Source organism: Rhineura floridana, chromosome 4 (genome assembly GCF_030035675.1).
Source record: "Rhineura floridana isolate rRhiFlo1 chromosome 4, rRhiFlo1.hap2, whole genome shotgun sequence".
NCBI classification, from domain to species: domain Eukaryota; kingdom Metazoa; phylum Chordata; class Lepidosauria; order Squamata; family Rhineuridae; genus Rhineura; species Rhineura floridana.
In genome coordinates, this window is record NC_084483.1 from 171,454,728 (window position 1) to 171,482,563 (window position 27,836).

Below are 27,836 nucleotides of genomic sequence, written 5' to 3' on the forward strand. Positions count from 1 at the left end.
AATAACAATAAGAACCTATTTATTATGAACAGTAAACATTCCAGCTGTTAAAATAATCACACAGGTTGACAGTTAAAAACAAGGGGGAACAAAAAGTATTTCTTCTGTTGCCAAAAAGATAAATAAGGTAGGTGCCAGGCAAGCCTCCACAGGGAGAGATTTCCATAGAATGTCTCTCCAGTTACTTCCTGCCTCGCCTCAGAAGGCAGGGGCATCTGGAAGGTTGATATTACTGCATTGGCACGATGGTATAGAGGCAGGTATTCCCTGGTCTGAAGGCATGCAGGACTTTGGCTGATATGAGTAGAAGTGTCAAATTTCCTTCACCCACCCAAGCTGCTGCAGATGTGGCAGTGGATATGCTGGACTGGGCTCCGCCTTCAGTCATGGGCTGGATGAGAACCAATAAACTGAAGCCCAATCCAGATAAAACTGAGGCACTAGGGATAATTCCCTAGAACAGATGGGTGGGCATTCAACTTATTCTAGAAGGGGTTGAACTCCCTCTAAAGGAGCAGGTGCACAGCTTGTGGAGACTTCTGGATCCATTGCTTTCACTGGAGGTACAAGTGGCCTCAGTGGGGCCTTCCACCAACTTCGGCTGATGGCCCAGCTGCAACCTATCTGGTTAGGGATAGCCCAATTTCAGTTGTCTATGCTCTGGTAACCTCTAGGTTCGATACTGAAATGCATTATACATTGCTGTCTCTGAAGACAGTTCAGAAACTGCAACTAGTGCAGAATTCAGATTACTAACTGGGACCAGAAGATCTGTGCATATTACACTGATTCTGGCCCAACTGCACTAGCTACTGATTAGTTTCCAGGTTCAATTCACAGCGCTGGTATTGACCAATAGTGAATGCAGCTCAGGACCCCACTACCTCAAGGACCGTTTCTCCCCATATGAAGCAGCCCAGGCCCTGCAGCCTTCGTTAGAGACCCTTCTCTATGTGCCTAGTCTGAGGCATGTGTGGAGCGTGGCTATAGGAGAACAATTTTTTTCAGTTGTGGTTCCCCATATGTGGAATGCTGTCCCCAGGAAAACATGTCTGGCACCATCATTGTCAGTTTTTAGCCATCAGGCTGAGTCATTTTTATTTATCCAGGCTTTTGGTGGTTAAGTTACCCTCTACTTTGGTGCTCATCTTTTCGTGGGGTGGGATAGGACTTTCCCTTCTTATTGTGTTGCTGAATGAGCATTTTAGGAATTTTGTATTGTTTGTATCTATTGGCTTTTAATTAATTTCATCTGTTTGTATTTTATTTTGCTAAGTCACTTTGAAACGTTTCGTTTTTGTATAAAGTGACTAACAAATACAAGAATAATAACAATGTGAAACAACTGTTTTAAACGCTGTTGCATACATTACAGTATAAGTATACAAGTATACCTGTTGGGCAGAGTATGAAAATAGGATATAGATTGAGGCCATTTTTAAGCCATTAAAGTAATACATTTAAAAATGAGCCTCTGTGCCAAAGTTGCAGCAAATCCATGCCCTTTCCCTTACCCCTAGTGATAATGTTAAGATAAGGGGGGGGAGTTTGAGAGGTTCTAGTGCAGTTCTGGTTCCTCCTTCCTGCCTTGGATCCTCCCCTTCCCTTCCCTCTTTGCACATGACATCCATTTGGGGGGGGTGCTAGTAAAGCATATAAATACTCCCTGTTCTGACATACCACTTTCTGAGAAAAAGCTGCCTACCTTTACCCTGTTAGCCATTATGGCTGTAAATCTCTCAATAAGTTCAATTAAGTTGATGGACACAACAGATAGGATCTTTTCACTGTTGTCTCTGCAGTTGTGAAACTCTATGGCTCTATGGCTCCTAAAGTGCAGGCCTTTAAATGTGCCTTGAAAAAACTAATCTATTCAAATCTGCCTTTCTTTAACAGTGTTTGCTGCTAGTTCTTGAGACTCAATATTTCCTTACAATGCTGTATTTTTATGGGGGTTGATGCTTCTTAACATATCTCATCTTGTTGTACACCACCTTGTGAAGACTTTGTCCTAAAAGGCAGCCTATGCATACTTTTTTTCTATCTTAAGCAATTTTGACCTGTTAGGTTCTAGTTCATCACTTTATTGTGAAGTCACAGTCAAATTTCCTTGGCTGTTTTTAGGTTCCTCATCAGCTGCCAGTGGTAGTACCATTATTGGAGAGAACACAGGAGTTTTTGTTGGAGGAATTCCACACAGTTTTACAATCCTAAGAAAAGACACAGGTGAGAAGGCTTTGCATAGTTTCCCTGAGCAGGACTTTCACTTCCCAGCTACCTTTTGTGTTATGTAGACATTTCATCAGCCACTTCTTTGCATACCTCTGTTGCTTTCTTGGTTGTATCCAAAGCTGTCCTTCTTTTCTCAGAAAGTTATTTCATCCACTGGAGGCTTCTGTGAACAGAAGGGGAAGGGAGACCATTTTTCACATATTCCCTCTTTCTCCTGCAGTCCCTTGTGCTACTTTCCACACTGTTCCAGAGGGGCCCCCAACAGTCTGAAACAGTTCGGAGGGGTCGGAGGGGGCTGAAGAGGGAAGGGGAATTTTGAGCATACTGCATTCCTCTCTTAGAAGCCTCCTCTGGGTCAAAGAGCCTTCTGTGAATGGAAGGACAAGCTAGGAAAGCACACCATGTATAAGTTTTACTGACTTGTCAAGTGTTGGGTTATACTGGAATGCATAACATTTCCCTTAGTATACTGGGAAGTGCTTGCTTTTTAGTCACCAATACAGTCAGCCTTCTTCCACCATAGCTTACTGCAATTTCAGGAAAGTATACCTGCACGAAACTGAGATAGCCTATCAAACAGTGGTTTACACCACAGCAGATAAAGAAACATTATTTTAAAAATGCAAGTTACTAAACCGCACCTACCAGCTAATATGCATTCCCTCTGCCTAGTTTGATGCACTCTTCACAAGTCCTTGTACTGCTGCACTAGCAATTGGGGTGCTGTGAAGTCCCAGAACTACTCCAAGGGAGATGAGTTGGAGAACTGATGAATCTCTTTTGAAATTATTTTAAAATTTATTTATTAATTCCCATAAATTGATTATATTCTATAAGTGTTTTAAATATTTTTTGTCAGGCAACACTAAAATAGTTACAAGAGGTTTTGTTGGGTGTCTCCGAGAGGTGTTCTTGAAAAAGATGCACCATCCGTACGAAGTCTGGGAGCCTTTAGACTGGAAAGAAGCAGTGGAGCGAAGAAATGTTTATCACAGCTGGGAAGGGTGTCCATGTGTGCTTGCAAAAGGAGCACATTTTCTAGGGAAAGGTATAATAATCACATATTAATTGTTTGAAATGCTACCTGTGCTTTTCTTTTTCTTTTTTTTGTTCTTTTTATTTAGAATTTTGTGAAGTGGATAGGAGATAAAACATTATTATTATTTTATTTTATCTTATTTAGAAAAAAAACTCTAGGTGTGTTTCAATGAAATCAAAGCAAGGTTAAAATACATTTAAATTTTAAAATGATAAAATGCAAGCCATACAACATAGCAAAATTTGGATAAAAGCTAGCCAACTTTATCCCTCAAATAGTTGCATGAGCAGAAATGGCTTGCAGCTGGTTAAGCCTCCAATAGCAGCTCCCATAACATCAGAATCATAACTGAAAAGGCCCCATTTGACAATGCCATCACTCTTAGGTATAAGTTATATGCAGAGACATGGAAGCTCCTGTGATGTGGCTTTCCCCACACCTGCCATAGTGGGTAGGACTGAAATGTGGGTAGGACCGATGGAATGGCCCCACACTAGAAGCTACAGATGCTGGTGTGGGACCATGTTATCAGTCCCAGCCAACCATCAGACATGGAGGAGACTATCCTGTTAGGTGATGTTCAGCTTTAATACAGAACCAGATCCATATGAGGGAGTTGATTTTTTGCAGCCCTGGAAAATAGATTGACCCTTAAAAATATAGGTTGGCTATTCCTAGTCCATGCATTTATTATGCAACACAGGGCTTACTCTATCAGCTATTGCTGCTTGCAGTTTTGATTTGTCTGAATGTTATTGTTGGTAAATCTCTGAACACCTCTTTCTACATGAGGAGAGATGGTGCTACCATAGTGCCTGTTGGATTGTACTACTATCATCAGGACTGTGAACATCATGATCCAAACATGACAGTGAAATAACAGGAAATGACATTTTTGTTCTCTGATTTTATTTCTAGTTGCTTGCAACTGAGCTTAATGAGAAAGTCATCTCAGGCAAATGGTCTGTTGAAGGTACAATGGTTCTGATGCACACAATGAGTGCCATACAAACAGATCTTCCTGCCTGAAATGGCTTCCCCACACATTTCAGTAGGGTAGTTCCAAATGCATAATAGATTTCAAATGAATGGGAAAGCCTACATGAGTGTGGCTAGCTTATTGCTAAATTATGACTTGAGTATACTTAGGATCACTGACAGACAGGGTGGGTTAAGAGTCTTCAGAAGTTCTCAAACTAAAAAATTATCCTTCTATGTATTGGGTTGATATTATACAGTCACAAGAGTAGCTGTATACTATAGCCAGCATGGATTTTTTGCATTCCACAATGTTACATTGAAAATACTCCCCATGCCATTCTGATGCTTCCCATAAGCTCATTTCAAAACAAACCTTACAAAACCTATAGTCCTGAACTTAGAAATGCTTGCTTAACAACTCTCTAAATTTTCATGGTGATACACAAAAGAGTCAGAATTGAGAGTTCAAAGTGTAAGAAGAAACAACCAGACCCCTTTTGGACTTTTTTCTGTCAGGGTTCTCATAATTTGTTGAAATTAATTAAAAATCAGCCATGTTCACAGAGTACCTGTAATCCTGTTACTGACCTTGCCCCATACCCTGATCTTCATTGTCTGCAGTTTAAAAGTTTAAAAAATGCCTGCGTGATTTTTAATTAATTTAAGAAATTTAGCATTGAACTCAATGATAAGGCCAGGCATGCCCAGTAAGAACCAACTGTCAATGTTCTAAAAGCCAGACTCACAGCTGCTGGGCTTGTCTAATCAGGGGGCCACACCAATGCCAGACCTTTATTTCACTTTAGACCATCATGGCTTCCCCCAAAGAATCCTGGGAAGTGTAGTTTGTGAAGGGTGCTGAGAGGAAACTCCTATTCACCTGACACAGCTCCAGTGGCCAGAGTGATTTAACAGTCAGCCGCCCTGATTAAAGCTCTGTGAGGGGAACAGGGCATATCCTAGCAACTCTCCCCATCCCCTTCCAATCCCCTCATTCCCCCCGCCCATCCCGTTCCAATTCCCTTGTTCCCCCTCCTCTTCCTTCCTCTCCCCTCTGTCCTTCCCCCTTCTCCCCCTCCTCCCCCTCCTCCCCCTCCCCTTCCTCCTCCTCCCCCTCCTCCCCCATGGTCAATTTTATGTATCCTAGGACTATGACCTGGGAGATGAAGGTTTGAATCCCCACACAGCCATGAAGCTCACTGGGTGAACCTGGGCCAGTTGCTGCCTCTCAGCCTCAGAGAAAGGCAACGGTATACCACCTCTGAATATCACTTACCATGCAAACCCTATTCCTAGGGTTGCCATAAGTCGGAATCAACTTGAAGGCAGTCTATTTCATTTTCAAGCATGATTGCACAGGAGTAAATCCCATTGAACTCAATAAACATGCAAATGATCAAATGTTCCCTCACATCAACTCCCTTTTGCCCCTTTCCTTCCACTTCCTTCACCCTCCCCTTTCCCCTTCCATTCCCCTCCTTTCCCCTTACTTTCCAGGACCCTCTTTCCCCCTTCCCTTCCTTCTGCTCCCCTCTCCCCCCTTCCTCCTTCCCTCCACTTTCCCCTCCCCCTCTTCCTCCCCATGGTCAGTTTTACCTATCCTAGCCATGATTGCATGGGAGTAAATCATTCCAACTCAGTAAGCATGCAAATGATCAGACCTGCCTTTTCCCTCCTTCTCCTCTCCTCTTCCCTCCTCCCTTCTTCCTCCCCTCCCCTCTTCCTCCTCCTCCCCTGCGCACTCCAGACCTCCCTCCCCATAGGTCAGTTTTACCTATCCTAAGCATGATTGCATGGAAGTAAATCCCACTGAATTTAATAAACATGCAAATGATCAAACCTGCCTGCTCCCCCCTCCCCTCCCATCCCCCCTCCCCCCATGCCCACCTTTCCTTAAGTGGAGTGGTTTATGCATAGCAGGATGAACACATGCATCTTGGGCAGGCCAAGTTTGTTTTTTCCAACAGCTAGAGTCATTACTGAAGTAGCAACATATTGTAATCAGTCTGATTTTACATCAAACTGCAGTTTCAGATTCAACTGTTAATTCACCCAAAATAGAAATAGAACATAACCTCCAATCTGAAACACAAAAGGCTGTTTTCACCATCATATGACATTGACCAATACAAAGGCTTTGAAATTAATAAAAATAAATTTGACACAGATTTCTAGGATGAATAATGAGAGAAATATCTAATTTTCTAGGTTTGATTCTCTGTAGAACCAGTAGTAACAGAGAAAAGAAGCAAAGTGAGAACACCAACAAACATACAAAAATTTAATTCTCCATCTTTGTAGATGGTAGGTGTTGCCACCACTGACCATATGCTCAAAGTACATGTTACCAAATTCTTCCAAGCTACACAGGAAGTGGATTGGACTGTGAAAGACCAACCCAAATTGTGTTTGCATTTTGACAGATTTGTAGGGCAGTACAGTATCAGAGAGGAAGTCAGGTCTCCTACTCCCCTGGTGCATTCACTATAGCTGCCCAATTTCCCTGTTTTTAAAAGTTTGATAGAAATATCTGTTGGCTATAGGTACAGTAGGGCCCCACTCATACAGTGGGTTAGGTTCCAGACCCCTGCCGGAAAGCGAAAACCACCGAAAAGTGGATCAGCTGTAGTGCGGGCGTCTGGAACCTAACCCGCTGATCGCACCAGAGGAGGAGAAGATCAGATCTTCCCCTCCTTGGGCACAATCAGCTTCAGCAGGAGTCTGATTGCGCCCAAGGAGGGAAAGATCAGCTGTAGCTTGCTACAGCCAATCTTCTCTTCTGGCGCGATCAGCATGAGTGCATGAGTGCATGAGTGCATGAGTCTGATCACCCCCGAGGAGGATAAGATCAGCTGTAGCATGCTAAAGCTGATCTTCCCCTCCTCAGCTTGAGCTGATCGCACCAGAAGAGGAGAAGATAGGCTGTAGCGAGCTGCAGCTGATCTTTCCCTCCTTGGGCGCAATCAGCTGGTGTGCGTGAGTCTGACCACACCCGAGGAGGATAAGATCAGCTGTAGCATGCTAAAGCTGATCTTCCCCTCCTCGGGCGCGATCAGCTGGAGTGCGGGGAGCTCCAGCACCCCCTCCAGCTGATCACCCCGCTGGCGCCATATTAATGGAATGCCAAAAAGCGGGGTGCTGAAAAGCAGAGCCCTACTGTACATTCTTAAACTGCAAGGTTTTTTTTGCCTATTAATGAATTATATATAATTCCTTGAATTGAATTTGATTAAATTTCATAGTTGCTTATATAATTATAGAATCTGTCGTATAACATTCTTTGCTTGATTTTTTTTCCTTCCCTTTCCCTTAAGGTTTCCTAGAACTCCATTCAAATATTTTTCATGGTGGTCTGGACATTGAGATCTCCCTTATTTTTAAAACAGATCAGCTGAATGGATTGCTTCTGTTCATTTACAACAAAGAAGGGCTGGATTACATTGCGGTACGTGCTGATTTTTCCCCTAAATAGGTTATTTGTGAATTGCTATGTATAGACACAGAATGAGTTCCAGTGTATGGCAGGAAACAGTCCATTTCATTCTTTACATCTGTCAGTTGAGATAACTCATTGCCTTTTTCCTAATCTGGAGGATAGCAGACTAATCATAGCACTAGTTATATGAAATGGAGTGTGTATCCATAAAGACTGTTCATTAGGTCTTCAATTTTGTTCCTTAGGTGTAGTGATATTCCCATAACCTCTGTGACCTAATCTACTTTCCTGTATAGTTTTATAGCTAGAAAGAATAGTATCTTATTGATTTTTGTTTTTTGCCATTTCACTAATGTATTTCACTGCCAGGCCATCTGGTTTCGCTACCTTTATACAATCATGGGATCACAGATTATTAGAAGTTGAAGTTGTTTGAACAGACTATCCATTAATAGGCCATCCATTAGTATTTAACATTTTTGACCACTAACATTATTGTTAAAGAATCCAGAAGTAATATGGTCGCTGCCCAGAGTGTTATAATACTAGTCCTAAACACACTGGCCCTGTTCAAGTCATGTGCTTGCTGCACTCAACAAGTGCTGGTGTACCTGAACACTATGCATTTCTCTTCAGAACAGATTATCATTTAAGACAGTGCTGTTCAGCTTTGACATGTCTCATCGCTCCATGGGTGGGAAAGCACTTTGTCTTTGTCTGTTTCCCACTTTCCCATCTTTTCCATCACAAAATAGATGAGTGCTGATAGCATGCATCTGTTTTGGTGCATGCACAGTATGTATGGCAACATCATACATATATCCTGAGTAGCAATGAGCAGATCTTTCTTGTTCCAAACCTTTATTGTTCTGTGGGTTCACTCAGCCACAAAACTGCAGAATGCTGGACTACCAAGAGCCCTTTTAAGGGTAATATTGAAAATAGTATTTTTTAAAAAATCTTTTTAAAAACAGAATAGAAATTCAAAAATTTGCAAGCAAATTTCAACCAGGGGTATATGCTCTCAGAATTTATTTCAGTTCTATTTAGCAGGGATGTGAACTTGGATTTTTCACATCCAAATGGAAGCTAGTTCATTACATCTAAAAGGTCATGTGCCTTTTAGCAACTCCCCAACTCTCTTCGAAAGTCACTAAGGAACTTAAACCAGTTACTTGAATGTAAAATGAAATAGCAATATAGCTTGTAGATAAAATACTTTTTTACTGCAAGGGATTACTTTTGTTTTCCCTGTTTTCATACATGTCAGTTCATCATTGCTACTATGAAGTAGGCCAGCCTTTCCCAACCTTTGGGTTCCCAGATGTTGTTGGACTACAACTCCCTTCATCCCCAGCCAGCATGGCCAATGATCAGGAATGATGGCAATTGTAGTCCAGCAAAAATAGGAACCAAAAGGTTGGGAAAGGCTGAAATAGGCCATAGACAGCTGAATGTTTTTCTTTATGTTTTCTCTGTCGTTGGTAAACATTTTTAGGCTGCTGATCTTGACCTTTACAATTAACCCCTTATCATTATTGCATTGATAGTGGTGGTGACAGAAAATATTTATGGATATTTGAGCTCACAAATAATATTATTTCCCTGAACAGTGAATAGGTTGAGGGGCAGTGGTCCATGGGCTTGATTTTCTTTGGATGCTTCAAATATTATTTATTTATTAAATTTATATCCTGCCCTTCCTCCCAGAAGGAGCCCAGGGCAGCAAACCAAAACACTAAAAGCACTCTAAAATATCTTAAAAGCAAAAGACTTTAAAACATGTTAAAACAAAACAGCTTTAAAAACATATTAAAACAAAACACCTGAAAAACATCTTTTTAAAAAAACAGCTATAAAAACATCTTAAAAAGCTATTCCAACACAGACACAGGCTGGGATAAGGTCTCTCGTTAAAAGGCTTGTTGAAAGACCAAGGTCTTCAATAGGTGCCAAAAAGATAACAGAGATGCTGCCTGTCTAATATTTAAGGGGAGAGAATTCCAAAGTATCAGGGCCACAGCACTAAAGGTCCATTTCATAAGTTGTGGAGAACAGACCTCCTGATAAGATAGCATCTGCAGAAGGCCATCACTTGCAGAGCACAGTGATTGACTAGGTATATAAGGGATAAGACAATCTTTCAGGTATCCTGCTCCCAAGCTGCATAGGGCTTTGTACACTAAAACCAGAATATTGAACTTGGTACAGTAGCTAATGGGCAGCCAGCGCAGTACTTTCAGCAGCAGGGTAACATGTTGGGGTACCCTGCCTCAGTGAACAGTCATGCTGTTGCAGTTTGTACCAGCTGCAGCTTCCGGACCAACCTCAAGGGTAGTTCCACATAGAGTGCATTACAGTAATCCAGCCTGGAGTTACCAATGCATGGACAACAGTGGTCAGGCTATCCCGGTCCAGAAATGGCTGCAGTTGTCTTACCAGCCAAAGCTGGTAAAAGGCACTCTTAGCCACTGAGGTCCCCTTGCCCTCTAGCAACAAAGATGGGTCCAGGAGCACCCCCAGTCTATGAACCTGCTCTGACCCCATCCAAAGCATGCAATTGACCAATTATCTGAATTCAGGAACCACCAACCCACAGCACCTCTGTCCTGCTAGGATTCAGACTCAGTTTATTGGCCCTCATCCAACCCACCACTGGGTCCAGACACTGGTCCAGGGCTTGCACGACCTCTCCTGATTCATATGTTACAGAGAAATAGAGCTCGGTGCCACAGCATACTGCTACCTCAACTCAAATCTCCTGATGACTGCTTCCAAGGGCTTTATGTAGATGTTAAACAGCATGGGAGACAAGATGTTACCGTGTAGCCCCCCACAACACGACTTTCAGAGGGTCGAAAAACAATCACCCAATGCTATTCTCTGAAAATAATCCTGGAAATAGGATCAGAACCACTGTAAAACAGTGCCACTGATATCTATCTCACCAAGTCGGCTCAGAAGGATGCTATGGTCAATAGTAGCAAAAGCCTTTGAGAGATCAAGTCAGAATAACAGGGTTGCATTCCCCCTGTCCTCCTGACAAAGGTCATCCATCAGGGTGACCAAGGCCAATTCAGCCCCATAACCAGGCTTGAACTTAGACTGGAATGGGTCAAGATAATCTGTTTCCTCCAAGAGTACTTGCAATTTCTGCACCACAACCTCTTGATCACCTTCCATAGAAAGGCAGTATTTGCAACTAGGCGGTAGTTGTCACAAATCAATGAGTCCAGGGTGGGCCTTTTCAGCAGTAGTCGGATCACTGTCTCTTTTAGGGCAGCTGGGACCACTCCCGCTTGCAAAATGTTGACCATGCCCTGGATCCACTCGGTCATACCCCCTTGGCAAGCATTAATAAGCAAGAAGGGCAAGGGCCAAGAGGAGACATTGTTGGCCATATTGTCACAAGCACCTTGTCCATGTCATCAGACCACATCAGCTGAAATTGATCCCAAGAAGTTGCAGCTGATGTTGTATTGGACACCTCCATGGGACTAAAGTAGATGTGGATGGGGCAGCAAGATTGCTACAGAGGCAAGCAACTTTATCTTTGAAGTGCCTTGCAAACAATTCACAGTGGGCTTCTGAAGGAACTAAAACTCCATTACACAAACAGAACATATATGTTGGCAAAGACTGAGTCACTCTAACAAGGCATGCTACCCCATGTCAGATCCCCAGAGAGAGATACCCAGCACTCTCGAGGTTTCTTTAGTCACTCTCAGCATTCTTTCTCTTCCAAAATGGAATTGGTTGTTTCTTCAGCCACATCTTACATCTGTCCCCTCAACTTAGTTGGAAGCTGCATTCTTTCATCCAAATTCTGATGTCCTAGGTTCTCTACCTCACCAAATCCTCTGATGAACCCATCAACTGACCATTCTGCTAACCAGTGATCTGCTTGACAAAAGAACAGTGGGTTAGCACGTACTGTAGGAATACTTTCAGTGAATAGTACTAAAAGTATTCGTCCTCCAGTGGGTGATCTGGCACCTCATGTGCATACAAGGTTCCTTTGTAAAATGTTCCTGTTGCAGAGTACCCATTTTACCTCTGTGTCCAGTATTACACAGACCCTTCTCATTTGCAGTGTGGATACTGACGGCTACAACCAGAGAGATAGGTGGGATAACAGCATTCAGTACATTTTCTCTTCACGAGGTTGCCTCACAGTGTCATTCGTTGTGAATTATATTATTTTATTATGTGCGGCCAGTTTCTTCCCTTAACAGATCATAACAGATGGGATTATATGGTCTTTCATAAGAACTAGCACTAAAGTCTCATTGGAAAGGAGTGTGTGACAGCTCAATGACTGCTTTTGTGTAGCTCCTGTCTTTGAATTCAGAAGATGAAAGGACAAGGGAGGGGAGCAGGGGCAGGACTGAGCTAGTAACTGGAAACACATGTTTGATTAGTTGGGGGTCAATGTTTTTACTAAATATATATTCTATCAGCCTATCTGATAGTATGCACTTATACTGATAAATGATTCAAGATGATAATATGTATTACATAAGTGTATCTTGAAGCAAAAGATACATACATGCCCTCTTTATTTCACATAATAAGATTTTGGCAGGAATGCTGAAACGTCTGTTTTTCTTGTGGCCTTTTTAATCCCTTTCTTTCACAAAGAACCTTATTTAAGTGTCATTTTTCTGTGTACTGAACAATTTAGAATCTCAAAATATACTTACCGCTGTATCCCAAACAAGATATAGTGTTGACTGTTTAAATCATGCAGGTAATTTAAGTAGAAAATGAACATTTTTATGATGGCTGATTTCACACTGAACTTTATTCTGTTATTCTGATGATTTCTTACCTGGTAATTTGTATATATCTTTCACATGACGTACAAGCTAGCTCTGGAACTCTACTGGAATGTAGTGCAAGTTTAGTGCAAATTTCTGTGATAAAAGATGCCAGAAATAATCTGTTAGCAAGACTGGGAACCCAGAAAATTGGACGACTTTTTCGCTAGCTGCAGCCGTCCACATGACAGGCATCCCAATATGCCCGTTAGTCGCACAGGTATTTTTGCCTGACGAAAATTGTACCGGTATTCCAGCATCAGCGTAGATAGCAGCAGCATTTCCCATACACACCCTTGTGTCAATACGACTAAAACAATTTTAAAAGTCAGATTGGGAGAGGGCTTGTATGGTGACAAGATGAGATCTTAGACCTCCTATACACTGGGGAACGGTGCACATGTGTATAATGGGTGTGGGATGAAAACAAAATGTTGATTGCAGCTGTGTGAAAGACAGTTGCTCAAAATGCCGGTATATCGGCTGAAAAAGCTGCTGTTCCTTAATGCAAAAGGTACTGCAGTGTGAAAGGAATTTTAGAAATCGCAACAGGAGCACTACCTTTTTAATCCATTAAACGCAATCAGCCCCATGTGTGAAAGCAGCCGATGTTGCTTATATTACCAACACTGACTCATGAATATACCCCCCAATATACTCCAATATGTTTAAAAAAATTCTTCAGACATTTACAAAAAATAAACAAGGAACATTCATATAGGATCAGTAGTTTTTCAGTACACTGGTAAATTTAAAGTTAGCACTGCAGTTAGTTTAAGCAAATCTGAGTTTTCCTACTCAAAGGACTTGTCATAATATTCTTTATAATGAAATTGACAAAAACTTATTTTCTCATTTTGTAAAATGTTTAGAAGATGAAGTCATACTTTAGGTCAGCCTTCTTTCTCCTATCGGTCATGCAAATCTCAGTAATAAAGTTATAAACATCTAACACACAGATTAGAAATAAAGATCATGGCCAGCCAAAGACTTTTAAAAGTCTGCTGATTTCAATGAAAGAAGAAAACCATGCGCTTAATGTTTCTATCAAAATAAATGGGAATTAAAAGTGCTATTTTTTTAGATAATTCCTATAATTTGAAAATGTATTTAGGTGTGTTGCTAGTGGGCACTAAAATATGCATTTAGTTATATCCCCAGAAGAGCACACATTTTTCAACTAACACTTCTGCTGTCCTTATTTTCTAGTCTAAGTAAGGCTGTGATCCTAAGCATACCCATTGAACACAGTGTGACTTACTTCAGATTGTGCTACACGTAAGATTGTGCTGTACATCTGCATCAATTTTCTTATTCTAAAGACAAACAAACAAATAATCAAATTTAGGCTACCCATGTTCATAATTCCCTGACCCAAGCAACCAGTCTAAAGAAGTGCCCTATGTGACTCAAAAGTTTGCATTCTGCTCGTCTGTTGGAATACTAACAGTGGTTGTAACAAGGAGGTGTTTACGGGCACATGCCCTGATCTGACAAATCATATCCCAGGAAACATACGATTGCTCTTTAATTTACCAATACACATTATTTATTTCTGTTTCTTCTTCTGGGACTAACACAGCCACTGAGATTTTGATGAATATTATTTAGGTGCTATTAACATTTGTTGAATTGCTTAATAGCATAGTATATATTAACTTTGCCTTTCTTGCTATCATCAGTCCTTTATTTTTCTATTTTAACTTCAAACTACAGGCAGAACTAAAAAGTGGAATCCTGTCTTTCCTGCTAAACAATGGCATCGTTTCGACACACGTGAATCTCTGGTTAGGATTATCCTATTGCGATGGAAAATGGAATAAAGTTACTCTGAAAAAAGGAGGATTTGTAGTTTCAGCAAGTATAAATGAATTGACAGAGCATGTGATGGAACCTGGTTTAGAGCAACTATATGTAAATTCTCCAGTCTACATTGGAGGAATCCCAGATGACATTCGGAATGCCTTTAAAGAGCTCGGATTAGAACAAGGTGTGTTACTGGAAGGAGGGCAATGATATCTCTATGTGGGTAGCAGGGCTGGTGCCAGAGGGCAGTCAGGTTGGGTCCTGGATGAGGACCTCTACAGCCCAGAGGGGCACCTGAAGGACCCCTCCTTAGGGTGGGATAGTGGCACTCCCATTCCATGATCCGGTGGCAGTGTTGGGCCCTACAATCAGACCTTGCCACAGATCATGGAGAGGGAGCTCCCAGGCATCCTCCCCCAATACAGGCAGCACAGACTTCAATAAGCCCGTGCACATGCCCAACTACCTCCCATCAGTGTGAATGCTGTGTGTGTGTCACCTGTATGTGGTGTGTGTGTTGGGCTACAGTGCCATGGGCCCTGGGCAGGCTGGTGTCTAAGGGCCCAGTCATGCCTGGTGCTGGCTTTGGTGGGTAGCATATATCCTGGCAGGAAATATTTATGACTTGGATCAAGAGTAGTTGTTCCATGCAGGGGCGGTGTCAGGAGTAGCCACTTGCCAAAGCCCACACTGCAGCAGGAGGCCCACGGAGAAACTCTTGGTCCTGCTCTGCTCTGCTGTTACTGTCTTTTTTTGAGCATGTAAATATTCTGAACAGTTACACAGATTGAGGAAGTAGATAGAATGCTGCAACAGCAGGTGGGCTCATTCTGGTTGGGGACCTGGAGCCAGCACTGCTTCTGGCAATGGAAGCAATCCTTCCATTCATGAAATGCCCTTTCTGTAGATGGAAAGCTCTGTGATTCAGCAAAGACCTCAACTCCTGGAAGGGAGCAGGGAGCAATTTATGATGATTTCCCCCTTTCCCTGCAGTCTCTGATACTCTGTCACCTCTCATGCTGGTCTGTGTATCTGCTAATCCTTCAGAGCAGATTTTCAGGGGCTGCAGAGGCAAAAATCAGTGGGATTTTTTGATGGAAAAAAAGGTGCTGGTACTCATACCTTGATAAAACTACTGTGGGTGTCAGCACAAAACGGTTACCATAGGCAGCAAAAAAAAAAAAGTGACAGTACTCCGTACCAGTGAGTACTACTGTCACAAAAATTATCATCCTTCTCTCTTCCATAAACTGATCTCTACTCACAGATTTGAGTATCTAGCTCTCTGGATTAAATTAAATTTAATATGTATATATTTAACTAATAGGAGAACCCTATGTGCATGCTGCAGGTTCCATAATGGGGGGAAAGTATACAAAAATGAGGCAGTGGGATGGATTAACCCTGAAATGCAGCTTACAAACAGTTTAAATAACTGGGTCAGATAATGGATTCTGCTGGTCTACTGCCTGCCTCACTGCCCAGCAATCTCCCTGCCTGAGCTGATAGAGATGGTCTCAGAGGTGGTGTTGAGGACTCCCAGACTGTTGCTTCTTGGGGGTTTCAGCATCCATGCTGAGGCCATTAATTCTGAGGCAGCTCAGGACTTCATGGCTGCCATGACAATCATGGGGCTGTCCCAACATGTCACTGGCTTGCCACATGTGGCAAGCCACACTCTGGATCTGATTTTCTCAACTGGACAAGAAGAGGGTGATCTGAAAATGGGGGATATTAACATCAGTACCTAGTCGTGGTTGGATCACTTCCTGCTGTGTTTTATGCTTTAGCACCTTTTCCCCTCTGCAGAGGTGGGGGACCTATTAGGATGGTCCACCTTGGAGGCTGCTGGATCCAACTGGCTTCCAGACAGCTCTCAGGGATTTTCCAGCTGATATGACATGCTCCTGTCGAAGCCCTAGTTGATTTGTGGAAGATGCGAATAGCCCAATCTGTTGACCTGATTGCCTCTGAGTGCCCTGTCCTGCTTTGTAGAGCCCACAAGAGCTTTGTACACCAGAGCTTAGGGCAATGAAACAAGCTGGGCGATGGCTTGAACACAAGTGGAGGAAAACTCCAGATGAATGCAACTAAACACTAGTAAGTGCTCATTCATTATCTAGACTCCTCAGTGGCAGTGAAGGTAGCAAAGGAGACATACGTTGCTTGCAAAACTGGGTATATTAGTCAAGGCCACGTAGAAAAATGTGTGTATTAGAAGAAATTTGTGCCAAAAATGCAGATGAATTTTCATGAGGATTTTTGAAAAAAGATTTGCAAATTCCTGTGGAAATGTGGAAAACTGAATTTAAGATTGGGGGGGTAGGAGGTAAACTAGGAGAACCTATGTCAGAGAACTGAAATGGACAGATTCGTCCATCCCTACTTTTTGGCCAGGGTGCTAGTGTTCCTAGACCCATGGATTGTCTAGTGAGCTTTCAGAAGTCTGAGGGCTCTACTAGGGTTTGTATTTCTTACTGTTATTGGCAATGCCAATCTTGTGCTGTACTTGTCTAAAATAGTTATAATGACCTATGTGCCAATTCACAAATTAGATTTCCAGAGATTCATACTTGGTCTTTGCTGAAGAACCCCCTCTCAAATAGGCCATCAGGAGTTAGGAAGAAATACTGCTATGCTGCTACTAACCATGTTCAGTTAAACGTGTGAAGGTATAAAGTGTGTAAGGAGCACAGAGTGTAGAGACCCCACATGTGCTGGCCATACATGCTCCATCTTGACCTTCCCACATTGACCAGGAACCCTGATAATGCACTTCCTCTGCCTCCAGCATTCCTGTTTGTTCTATTCATGAACTTTCCATGTTGACCAGGGAGATCTGAAGGAGGTTCCTAAAGCATGTTTGGGTGAAAGTGCTTAGAAGACTCCCCACAAGTGGGAACCCTAATAACGCAGAGTTCCTGATTGCAGGGAGGCTTCCGAGCTTGTTCAGCCAAATGCACTTGGAAGCCTTCTTCAGACTTTCTTGCTTAACATGGGAAAGTCAGGGATGGAGAAGACATGGACTCTGGGGACAAAGGCAATATATACACCTTGCAGCCACACACTTTATGCCCTCATGTGTTTGGCCAAAGACATGAACTGTCTGTATGTTAGGGAATACTTCTACGCAGGGTGGGCATAGCACTTCTCCAGCTACAAAAGCAGCAACTGCTGAAGGGGCCAGAGACCATCTATCTGTGTGAGTTTCTGCAAGACCTGCTCCCTGCATTTCTGGCTGATTTCCACCTGGCCTGGAAGGGCGGGGCCCTGTCTCTCTCCAGCTACAAAAGCAGCAACTGCTGAAGGGGCCAGAGAACATCTACCTGTGTGAGTTTCTGCAAGACCTGCTCCCTGCATTTCTGGCTGATTTCCACCTGGCCTGGAAGGGCGGGGCCCTGTCTCTCTCCAGCTACAAAAGCAGCAACTGCTGAAGGGGCCAGAGACCGTGTGTGTGTATGTGTGCGTGAACCTGCTGCTCGGGATGTCTATAGACTACTGGGGTTTTGTTTTGTATTATATGTTATATTTTACTCTATGTTATATTTTAGTCTATGTACACCGCCTAGAGTGGCCGTTAATTCGGCCAGATAGGCGGCCTAGAAATAAAATTTTATTATTATTATTATATTATATATTCTGAATCATGGGAATGCCATCTGATTAATACATATGTGCCTTTCAGATTTGGAGTTTGCCTGTTTTTGTTTACTTAAGTGTTTCAAATGTGTGTAACACAATTTGCATTGCTTTTGTTATGGAAAAGCTGCTTTTTGGGAGAGGATGGTTTTTCAGAAGATAAGCAGTGACCGTTATCTTAAGACTTTTTCTGCATACTCTGCAGCTCCCCCAGAGCTTGGAAAAGTTACTTTTTTGAACTACAACATGCTGGCTGGGGCTGATGGGAGTTGTAGTTCAAAAAAGTAACTTTTCCAAGCTGTGACCCACACATACCCACACTCTCACCAGCTAAATGTGCATCTGGAATTCCATGAGTGAAAAGAAACTGGAGGGGGGAAGACAAAAGAAAATGAGCAGCAGATGGGAAAGGGTTAAAGACTTTACCACCACCACCACCACTTTTTCACTGCAAACTGTACTTTCCTGAAGTGGCTTTTCTCTAACAAAAGCAATCATTAGAGTTTGTAATCACATTTGCTCTGTGTGTAATTTCAGAATGGAGTTAGGCAATAGAATGCACACAAGTACACACCCAACTACTATCGCTCAATTACAGCAAGGCATGCCAAATACTCTTCTTTTTCCATATTATGGTTACAATAAATTAGAGTGTAAAACATTATTCATTTTGTGATAATAGCCACTTTACACTGTTCCTGTCATTAGAATAACATTTAACAACAAATAACATAAAAGTTATCTATATCCCATATACAATTTGTGATAGGTTTTACTCCAATTCAGTATTTTGCACCTGTTGATGAACATATGGTGACAAGTGGCAAAATTAAGGTTTTTCTGTGTCAGCTGAAATGTTGGATAATCCATGTGTATTTCAGTGTGGTAGAGATTCAGGAATGATTGTTCTGTATCAGCTTAAATATTTTTTAATCATTTCTCAAACATAATTTGAAGTTTAACGTTTACATCTAGCTCCCCTTATCACTGAAATGTAGCCCCGCAAGAAGCAAAACATGATTCTTAATTAACAACTGAAGCCCTTTATGAGATACTAATCCCTTACTATTTGCTAGGTTTTGGTGGCTGCATGAAGGATGTTAAATTTACACGAGGTGCTGTCGTTAACTTGGCATCTGTGTCCAGCAGTGCTGTCAGAGTCAATCTGGATGGATGCCTATCAACTGACAGTGCTGCTAACTGCAGGGGGAATGACTCCATCCTAGTGTACCGAGGAAAAGAGAGGAGTGTTTATGAGAATGGTCTACAGCCATTTACAGGTACCACATTGGCTTCTTCCTTATGTGAACAGCTGTATGGTTTTAGTTTATTTTCTGATTATCTATTCTCACATTTATACACACATTCTCTCTCTCTTGCTCTTAAGAATATTTGTACCGGGTAATTGCTTCTAATGAAGGAGGATCTGTATCTAGTGCCTGGGACCTTGGCCACACGAGAGAATCGGGTAATTAACATTTCTACATTTTGTTCTCTTATCAAGACTAGTTTGATGTTACTGGCAATTTTTAGATAACCATTGTGAAAAAAAGGAAAAGCACACCAAGACTACACTCTTGAAAGACTACACACTAAAATCAAAGGGATTCAGCCCAAGCTCATGATTATTTGGAACTTGAAAGACTATGGCTATAATTCAACATAGGATTAAGTATGCTTATGCTAGTTGTTTTCAGTGGGTTATAGCACATATAAAACTGTACTGGATTCTGGTCTATATCTGAAGTGCATGATTTTCATATATTTCATTATTTTCATGTCTTTTTTAAAATGTTCAACAAAACTATGTGTTGACTTGATTTCCTACCAAATCACAATTTTGTTTTCCTATAATGTACAACTGGGTAGTTTTGCATTGTAAATCTAAGGGTGTTTTCTGAGCATACACTTGGTGGGGTGGGGTGGGGGAAAGAGGCATATGCACACACATCAATCTATATTGATAATATACCTGTTTTAGTGGTGTATCTGAATTTCATAGCTGCAAGACCACACATAATCCATAGAAGTGCTGGAAATTTGACGAATATGTATGTGTGGAAATCATTGATAGAACTGGGCAAAAAGACAGGATCCCCCCAAAAAACAAAAATTGTTGGAGAATTTCAGCCCATCCTGAGAATATTTGGTAAAATGCTTTCCAACTAATTCTTCACAACAAATGGCGACAAGAATTTTTGAAACTATTGTGCATTGTTTTAATATTGTTTAAGATTTTAATATTTATTTATGTATAGGGATATTTCTAAGCCGCCAACTCATAGTAGTGTACAATAAAATGATTTAAACATCATATAGTTATAAAATCATAAAACACAGAGCAAACGACCAACACTAAATCTCAAAAGCTTGCTGAAAACGTTTTCAGCAGATGGCAAAATACCAGAATTGTGTTTGATTTCAATGGAAATAGTGTTCCAAAGTACTGGTGTCACTGTACTAAAAGCCAGCGTATGTCCCACACTCCAGCCAAGCTGGAGATATGCTGGCATAAGTCCTTCTCTCCGGGGCTCAGCTAGCAGAACATATGACATGTAAGACCCAAATGGGGTGTTCTGAAGATGTGGCATGACAGGGGTGGAAAAGGGCAAAGACTCCTCTACCAAACTCCTTTCAGCTCAGTCACGTAACTAGCAACCTGACATAACGTAGCCTACAAAAAGGGTGGTGTCAGTAAAATTCCTCCCAATTCCTCCTGAATGGTTGGGAATAGGGGTAACTTAAGATGGTGTAATTTATGCCAGCTTTTTATAGTTAGGATTGCTATGCGACTTTGGATAGTATATGTGATAACTGTGGGACCATCAGGAAAGCTTCTCTAGATGTTCCCAGTGATCTAGCTGGTGTAAAAGGGACAAGGAGGATTTTTAGGTAACCTGGTCTTAAGCTATTATTGAAAGAGCCAATGGGCTTGGCTCCTTGTTCTTCCAGTCCTTCTCTTTTAGCCTTTCCTTCACCCACCAGCTGAACTAATAATATAATTTCATTCAGTATTAATTACTCCAACATTTCTCAGAAGATAATTTTCTCTCCTCCCCAGCTCTTGGAGAATTCCATCTGCCCCGCAAGAACATTTAGCACATGACTCCCTGAAAATGGGGTGGAGAATTTTGGGAAGACATTTTTGCTCAGGCCTTCTAACTTCAAGACAAAAATATGAAGATGATTAACTTTTGGGGATGGCCATTTTATTTATTCATTCATTCATTTATTTGATTTATATCCCTTCCTTCCTCCCAATAGGAGTCCAGGGTGGGTTTTACAATGTATTTGAACCTAAACGTTTTGAATTCTCTTACTACATTAATTGTTGTACTATAGTCAGTATGGTTTGGACACTAGCAGAATTCTTCAATTGCTGATATAAATGTCTGAAACAATTCTGGCATATGACCTCCCCAATTATCACCCTCTGCAAATTGGTATAGTAATATGTTTACATGACAAAAGTTGCTTTCCAACACCGTTTATTAAAGCAGAGTTTTGACTTGCAAATGTCCTGCTTATACAACTTAATGCCATCATGTGGTTGACCACCTGAAAGTGAGCAAATACAGTCATATTTTTGCTCTAATTGTCTGACCAGAGTAACTCTGACCATAAATTTATACTTACAGTCTGACCATAGCACGGTGTGGCTACATGTTCCCAAGGGGTGGGAAATGATTGCACTATTTAATTATTTTTGAGTCTGTTTTGTTGTGTCCCCTCTGAGAACACCATCTGCTATACAGTACCTTACCTTTCCCTGTGATACATTTCAGAACTAATATAATCAACATATTACTGTAGTATTGTCAGCAACCTGAAGATTTGCATTTTGATTATTGCTTCTTTCAGAAAGAATCATAGCCAAATCCTCTGAAATTTAACATACTGAAATCCCTTATACAGACTTTCCTCCTACCAGATTATTTGTGAGTCTAAAGTATAAGGGCATAAAAGTGGGGTACTTGATGCTGAGAGGCTACAGCAGTCCTAATCACCAGGACTCTTACACATGCATTTCTAACAAAACTATCATCCATCATCCTGCCATAGTTTTCCTTGGGCCTTTCTTTGGCATCCTTTGTGCAGTCATCTGTGATGAAGTTGTTTCTGGCCAGAACTTTACTTGATATAGCAATATCTAACAAATAGTTAAAGGTTATTGGAAATAAGATGATTTTTACAAGGGTTGTCAGGCTTATGTGAGCCAGCTTTGCAAGTTCTTTTAATCATCTTCATTTACAGAAACAAAAAAGCAATGACCTTTAGTTTGTTATTTGAACTGACCCAAAGCAAAAGTTACACATATAAATACCTGCTCTCAAATATTAAGCTTTCTTTCTTAATGGTAGCTTCATTCACTGCAACCCACATTCTGTTCACATTAATGGACAAATTTCCACTGATAATACAGAATTAGATTGATTGCACACAGTATTGCTAGGTTTTATAATTTGAACTTTAATATTTGGGAAGTTGAAACAGCAGTTGTTTAGAAAAAGACCTCATTTTAGCAAAAGTTTTACTTCTTAGCAATGAAATCTCAAATGGCAGTGTATAATAACAGTCTAATTATGTGGTCTTACTCGGACAGATCATTATATTGTTTAAACTTCTACAGTCTACCTCCATCCCTTGTGAGTGATGTTTCAACATGTTTGATACATTAAATGTTTTTTTGAAAACCTGAACTAGACAAAGAAGAATGTTATGTAGATGGAGTTCTGATGGTTTTGAAATATAGCTAAAACTGAATGGCTCAAGATGTGCAGTCATATTAAATCAGTGCTGGAAAGTTACAACTCTAATAAATTGTATTTATGTTAATGGTGAATCTGATTTACTGCAACTATTAAAAGTGAAGAATGGGGCAATAGTCTTCTTAAGACTGCTATTTTCTCTATCTCTCTTTTATCCTTTCACAGTCCCACAAAATGTGCCAACACCTTCAAGAGTTCACAGCATAAATGGTTACAATGTTGAGGTTACGTGGGACGAACCAGTTGGGGTCAAAGGTGTAATTGAGAAGTATATTCTGAAGGCGTCCAGCAGAGATGATCCCAGCATACCTACTGTCAGAACAGAGATTTCTAATACTAGTGCATTCACAGGTACATGCCAATAAATATATATTTAAAGCAGTATTTTTCATCTGTTGTTGATAGGCTGAGCAATTGTGTTCTGACACTGCAAAATAATTTAGTGTGTTCATGAGTATGAGAGAAAGAGGCCCAGTTCCTGTGCAATCAAGGGTGGAGTGGAGTAAAGCCAGAAGGGAAACAACCCGAAGGCAAATATTCAGAGAGGACCAACCCATATCTTTATTTCCAGGACAGGAGAGGAAGCCTGACCTGGAAGTCTTTATATGGCTTAGAGAGCAAAAGGTGGCCTCCTTTGGCCTATTGGCTTGTGCTTGCTTAGATAATCTTCCATGACTTTACTTCCATGTTCAAGGCAATGCCCCTTAGAAATAACAAGATTAGGAACCGCTCTGGTGCTAGAGGAATCTCTTCTCTTTGCAGCCCTGGCTCCATTCCTGCCAGAGGACAGGCTGCTGTCATTCCAACAGAGCTGAATCCAATACTAGCACAATTTACTAAAATACCAGGAGTATAGTGCAGGTAAATTAAAAAAAAATCTACATAGTTGTCTCAGTTAAGTTGTTGGGAAGACTTAAGGGCTTCACCTAGAAAAGAAATTTCTTAAAAGACAATAAAAGATAAAGTCAGCTTAGTTACAGAATATGAGCTAGTGAAGGCTGTTGTAGAATGGAAGGGAGGAAGAACAATAGGGCAACAGCAAATCTCGGGTAGCTGCACAGCTGTACCTAGATGGAGAGAGAGATCTACTGCCTGGCCTCTCATAGCAGTGGCAGAAGGTGGGTGGGGGAGGCAGATCAGGCTTGATCCCTGCATCAGCTCCAGGCTGGTGCAGCAATTGAACCCAATGTCAGCCAGTGCCAGCTGTGAGAGTGGTTCACAGTATATCCCAAGCTGACTGAGCCCTGCCAGTCAGCACCCTCAAAATTTCCCATTTTGAGGCTTTCCACTGAGCTCCACTGGCAGGGATATCGCCAGCAGACCTTCTCCCTGCTCACACATTTGCTAGAAGGAAGGGGGAGGTCTACACCAACAGGACAGCAGAGCTAGCAGAAGTGAGCAGAGGGACGGCTGCAATCAATCCAGCTCTGCCCCTCCCCCCAACTCAGTGTAAGGGGAATTTGGATTACAGGCTAAACTATAAATTCTGATTAAATAGATTGTTGCCAAATTGATGTATCTCCTACCATACCCGATGTATATAATAAACACTCACTGAAAACAGCAACAACAAAAACTCACAGAGGTGCAACGTGATGATCCAGGGCATAACCTTGTTCTAATTTTATACAAAGGTACAAGAGAATCATTAACTGGATATTTTTTTTTACTCATATGACATTTGCCTAATTTTCCCCAGGTAGTATGCCATTCCCCCTCTAGGATGTACACCTGTGACTTAATGTGGTGAGGGGGTTTGAGAGTGTTGAAGAAGGTGAGAGCAATGCCATCAGGAGTCTAGACCAAGAGGCTAGACTCCTAGAAGGGGCACCCAAGGCAGAATGGTCAAAGCTGAGACACCAGACTAAGATGCATCCAAACTCAGAGGAAGGCAATGGTAAACCACCTCTGAATATCTCTTACCATGAAAACCAGGGCCGGTGCCAGACATGCCGGGGGCCTTGGGCACCAGCTTGCCCTGGGCCCCGGCACGCATGTGCGCACGCACACATACACACGTGCGTGCACCCAGAGCCAACCCCAGACATGCTGGAGCCCTTGGGCAAAAGCCCACCCCAGGCCCCAGCGCTCTCCTTCCACGATTCGCACACGGCAAGAGCTTCGGGACTCCGCCATCCCCTTGCTTAACTTACCTTGTTCTGCGGTTGTGCATGCAGCGGTGCCCTTAAGAAAGATGGCGGCTGAGGTTTTCCTAACGAGCTGAAGCCTCTGCTGCCATCTTTGTTAATGGCAGTGATGCTAGAAGGGATCCCAGAAGAATATAAAGATCAAATAAGGAACAGATTTGAGGCTTTAAACTTAGTTGACAGATAATCAGAAGAACTATGGAGTGAAGTCAGAGACATTATCAGGGAAGAATGCAAAAAGACAATGCCTCTAGTTAAAAAGAGAGAAAGACCCCAATGGACAACTGAAGAAACTCTTAAAATGGTTAAAGAGAGAAGGAAGGCAAAAGAAAAAGGAGACAGAAACACAGTTAGAACCCTAAATGCAACAATACAATGACTGGTATGTAGGGACCAAGAGAACTATTACAATAGTTATTGTATAGAAATAGAAGAGGACAACAAAAAGGGTAGAACAAGAGCCCTATTCCAAAAGATTAGAGAAATGAAAGGGAAATTTAAACTAAGGATAGGGATGTTGAATAATCAATAGGGGAACACACTGACTGACCAAGATGAAATAAAAGGAAGATGGAAGCAATACACTGAAGAACTGTATAAAAGAGATGCAAGGATGACAGATTCACTCACAGAGGAAGGGCATGATGAAGAACCAGAAATTTTAGAATGCGAGGTGAAAGCTGCTCTTAAAATACTTGGAAGAAGCAAATCACCAGGAACAGATGGCATACCAATAGAGTTGCTACAAGCTAATGAGGTTGAATCTGTCCAAATTTTGACAAAAATTTGTCAAGAAATATGGAAAACTAAACAATGGCCCACAGACTGGAAGCATTCTATATACATCCCAATTCCAAAGAAAGGGGATCCCAGGGAATGCAATAATTATCGAACTATTGCCTTAATATCTCATGCAAGTAAAGTAATGCTCAAGATTCTGCAACAAAGGCTCTTACCATATATGGAGCATGAAATGCCAGATGTCCAAGCTGGATTTAAAAAAGGGAAGAGGCACCAGAGATCATATCGCAAACATACATTGGATAATGGAACGGACCAAGGAATTTCAGAAGGAAGTCACCCTGTGCTTTATAGATTACAGCAAAGCCTTGGATTGTGTAGATCATGAAAAACTATGGAATGTTTTAAAAGAAATGGGGGTGCCACAGCACCTGATTGTCCTGATGCGCAACCTGTACTCTGGACAAGAGGCTACTGTAAGGACAGAATATGGAGAAACCGATTGGTTCCCCATTGGAAAGGGTGCGGGACAGGGGTGTATTTTATCACCCTATTTGTTTAATCTATATGCAGAACATATCATACGGAAAGCGGGATTGGACCAGGATGAAGGAGGTGTGAAAATTGGAGGGAGAAATATCAATAAATTAAGATATGCAGACAATACCATACTACTAGCAGAAACCAGTAATGATTTGAAACGAATGCTGATGAAAGTTAAAGAGGAAAGCTGAACGTCAAAAAGACTATAGTAATGACAACAGAAGATTTATGGAACTTTAAAGTGGACAACGAGGACATTGAACTTGTCAAGGATTATCAATACCTTGGCACAGTCATTAACCAAAATGGAGACAATAGTCAAGAAATCAGAAGAAGACTAGGACTGGGGAGGGCAGCTGTGAGAGAACTAGAAAAGGTCCTCAAATGCAAAGATGTATCACTGAACACCAAAGTCAGGATCATTCAGACCATGTATTCCCGATCTCTATGTATGGATGTGAAAGTTGGACAGTGAAAAAAGCAGATAAGAGAAAAATCAACTCATTTGAAATGTGGTGTTGGAGAAGAGCTTTGTGCATACCATGGACTGCGAAAAAGACAAATAATTGGGTGTTAGAACAAATTAAACCAGAACTATCACTAGAACAGAGCTTGGAAAAGTTACATTTTTGAACTACAACTCCCATCAGCTCCAGCCAGCATGGCCACTGGATTGGGCTGATGGGAGTTGTAGTTCAAAAAAGTAACTTTTCCAAGCTCTGCACTAGAAGCTAAAATGATGAAACTGAGGTTATCATACTTTGGACACAATTCACTAGAAAAGACAATAATGCTGGGAAAAACAGAAGGGGATAGAAAAAGAGGAAGACCAAACAAGAGATAAATTGATTCCATAGAGGAAACCACAGAATTACAACTTACAAGATCTGAACAGGGTGGTCCAGGACAGATGCTCTTGGAGTTTGCTGATTCATAGGGTCACCATAAGTTGTAATCATCTTGAAGGCACCTAACAACAACAAAGCATGCCAGGCCGGCTTGGTGTGGTTCGATGTGGTCCCTCCTGTGTCTGTTTGACCGTTGTGTTGCCTGCTGTGTCGTTTTTCGGGGCTGGTTTGGGACGGAGAGGAGTGCGGCCTTGTTGTTCCATCTGGAGGCCCCTGTTCGACGGCCCACTTTCCTCGTTAGCGTCGCTGGTGGATGACGCGGCTTTGAGGGGCCTTGGAGGCGAAGAAGGCCCAGGAGGCAGCGAGGAGGCGTTCTCGGATATCGCCTGCTTTTGGGAGTTGTCGGGAGCCGCTGGAAGGTGGGGGGCTCCCCGCTTTCTGCTTTTTGCTCCCTGCTTTTTATTTCTCTCCCACTGTTGCGGCTTGCCGGAGCCCGAGCCCGGGCATCGTTGCGGCCTCGATCTCTGTGGTGCCGCAGCTTCGGATTTTGGCTGCCGCCGCTGCCGTCAATCTGGGCGCGGCCATCGCTGCAGCCAATTCCCGTGGCGTTGCGGGACGGGTCGGGCCGTTGCTGCTTGCCTGGGACGTGGATGCTTCTGTTGCCACCGCTGGACTGTCCTGGAGTGCGAGACTGTTGTTGTGCCATTGCCATTTGAGCGGGCGCTGTTGTGTGCATGGATGCAGATGCTGTCATTGTCATCGTCGTCGCGCCCGCTGTTGTCATCTATCGTCATCTGCTTGGGCATGGATCAATGAGGCCCGGTTGACGCTGCTG

The 27,836-nt window shown here is 42.0% G+C and overlaps 1 protein-coding gene across 1 annotated transcript in view; it reads left to right on the top strand.

Annotated features, from left to right (window-relative positions):
• The window catches only part of USH2A (usherin), a 766,975-nt gene that overhangs the window by 256,337 nt on the left and 482,802 nt on the right, over nt 1–27,836 (top strand). Inside the window, exons 23-29 of the mRNA XM_061626123.1 lie at nt 2,125–2,226; nt 3,092–3,280; nt 7,567–7,697; nt 14,225–14,498; nt 19,030–19,233; nt 19,341–19,421; nt 22,888–23,073. Coding sequence (XP_061482107.1) covers nt 2,125–2,226; nt 3,092–3,280; nt 7,567–7,697; nt 14,225–14,498; nt 19,030–19,233; nt 19,341–19,421; nt 22,888–23,073 — 1,167 coding nt within the window. The remainder of the gene's footprint in view (nt 1–2,124; nt 2,227–3,091; nt 3,281–7,566; nt 7,698–14,224; nt 14,499–19,029; nt 19,234–19,340; nt 19,422–22,887; nt 23,074–27,836) is intronic.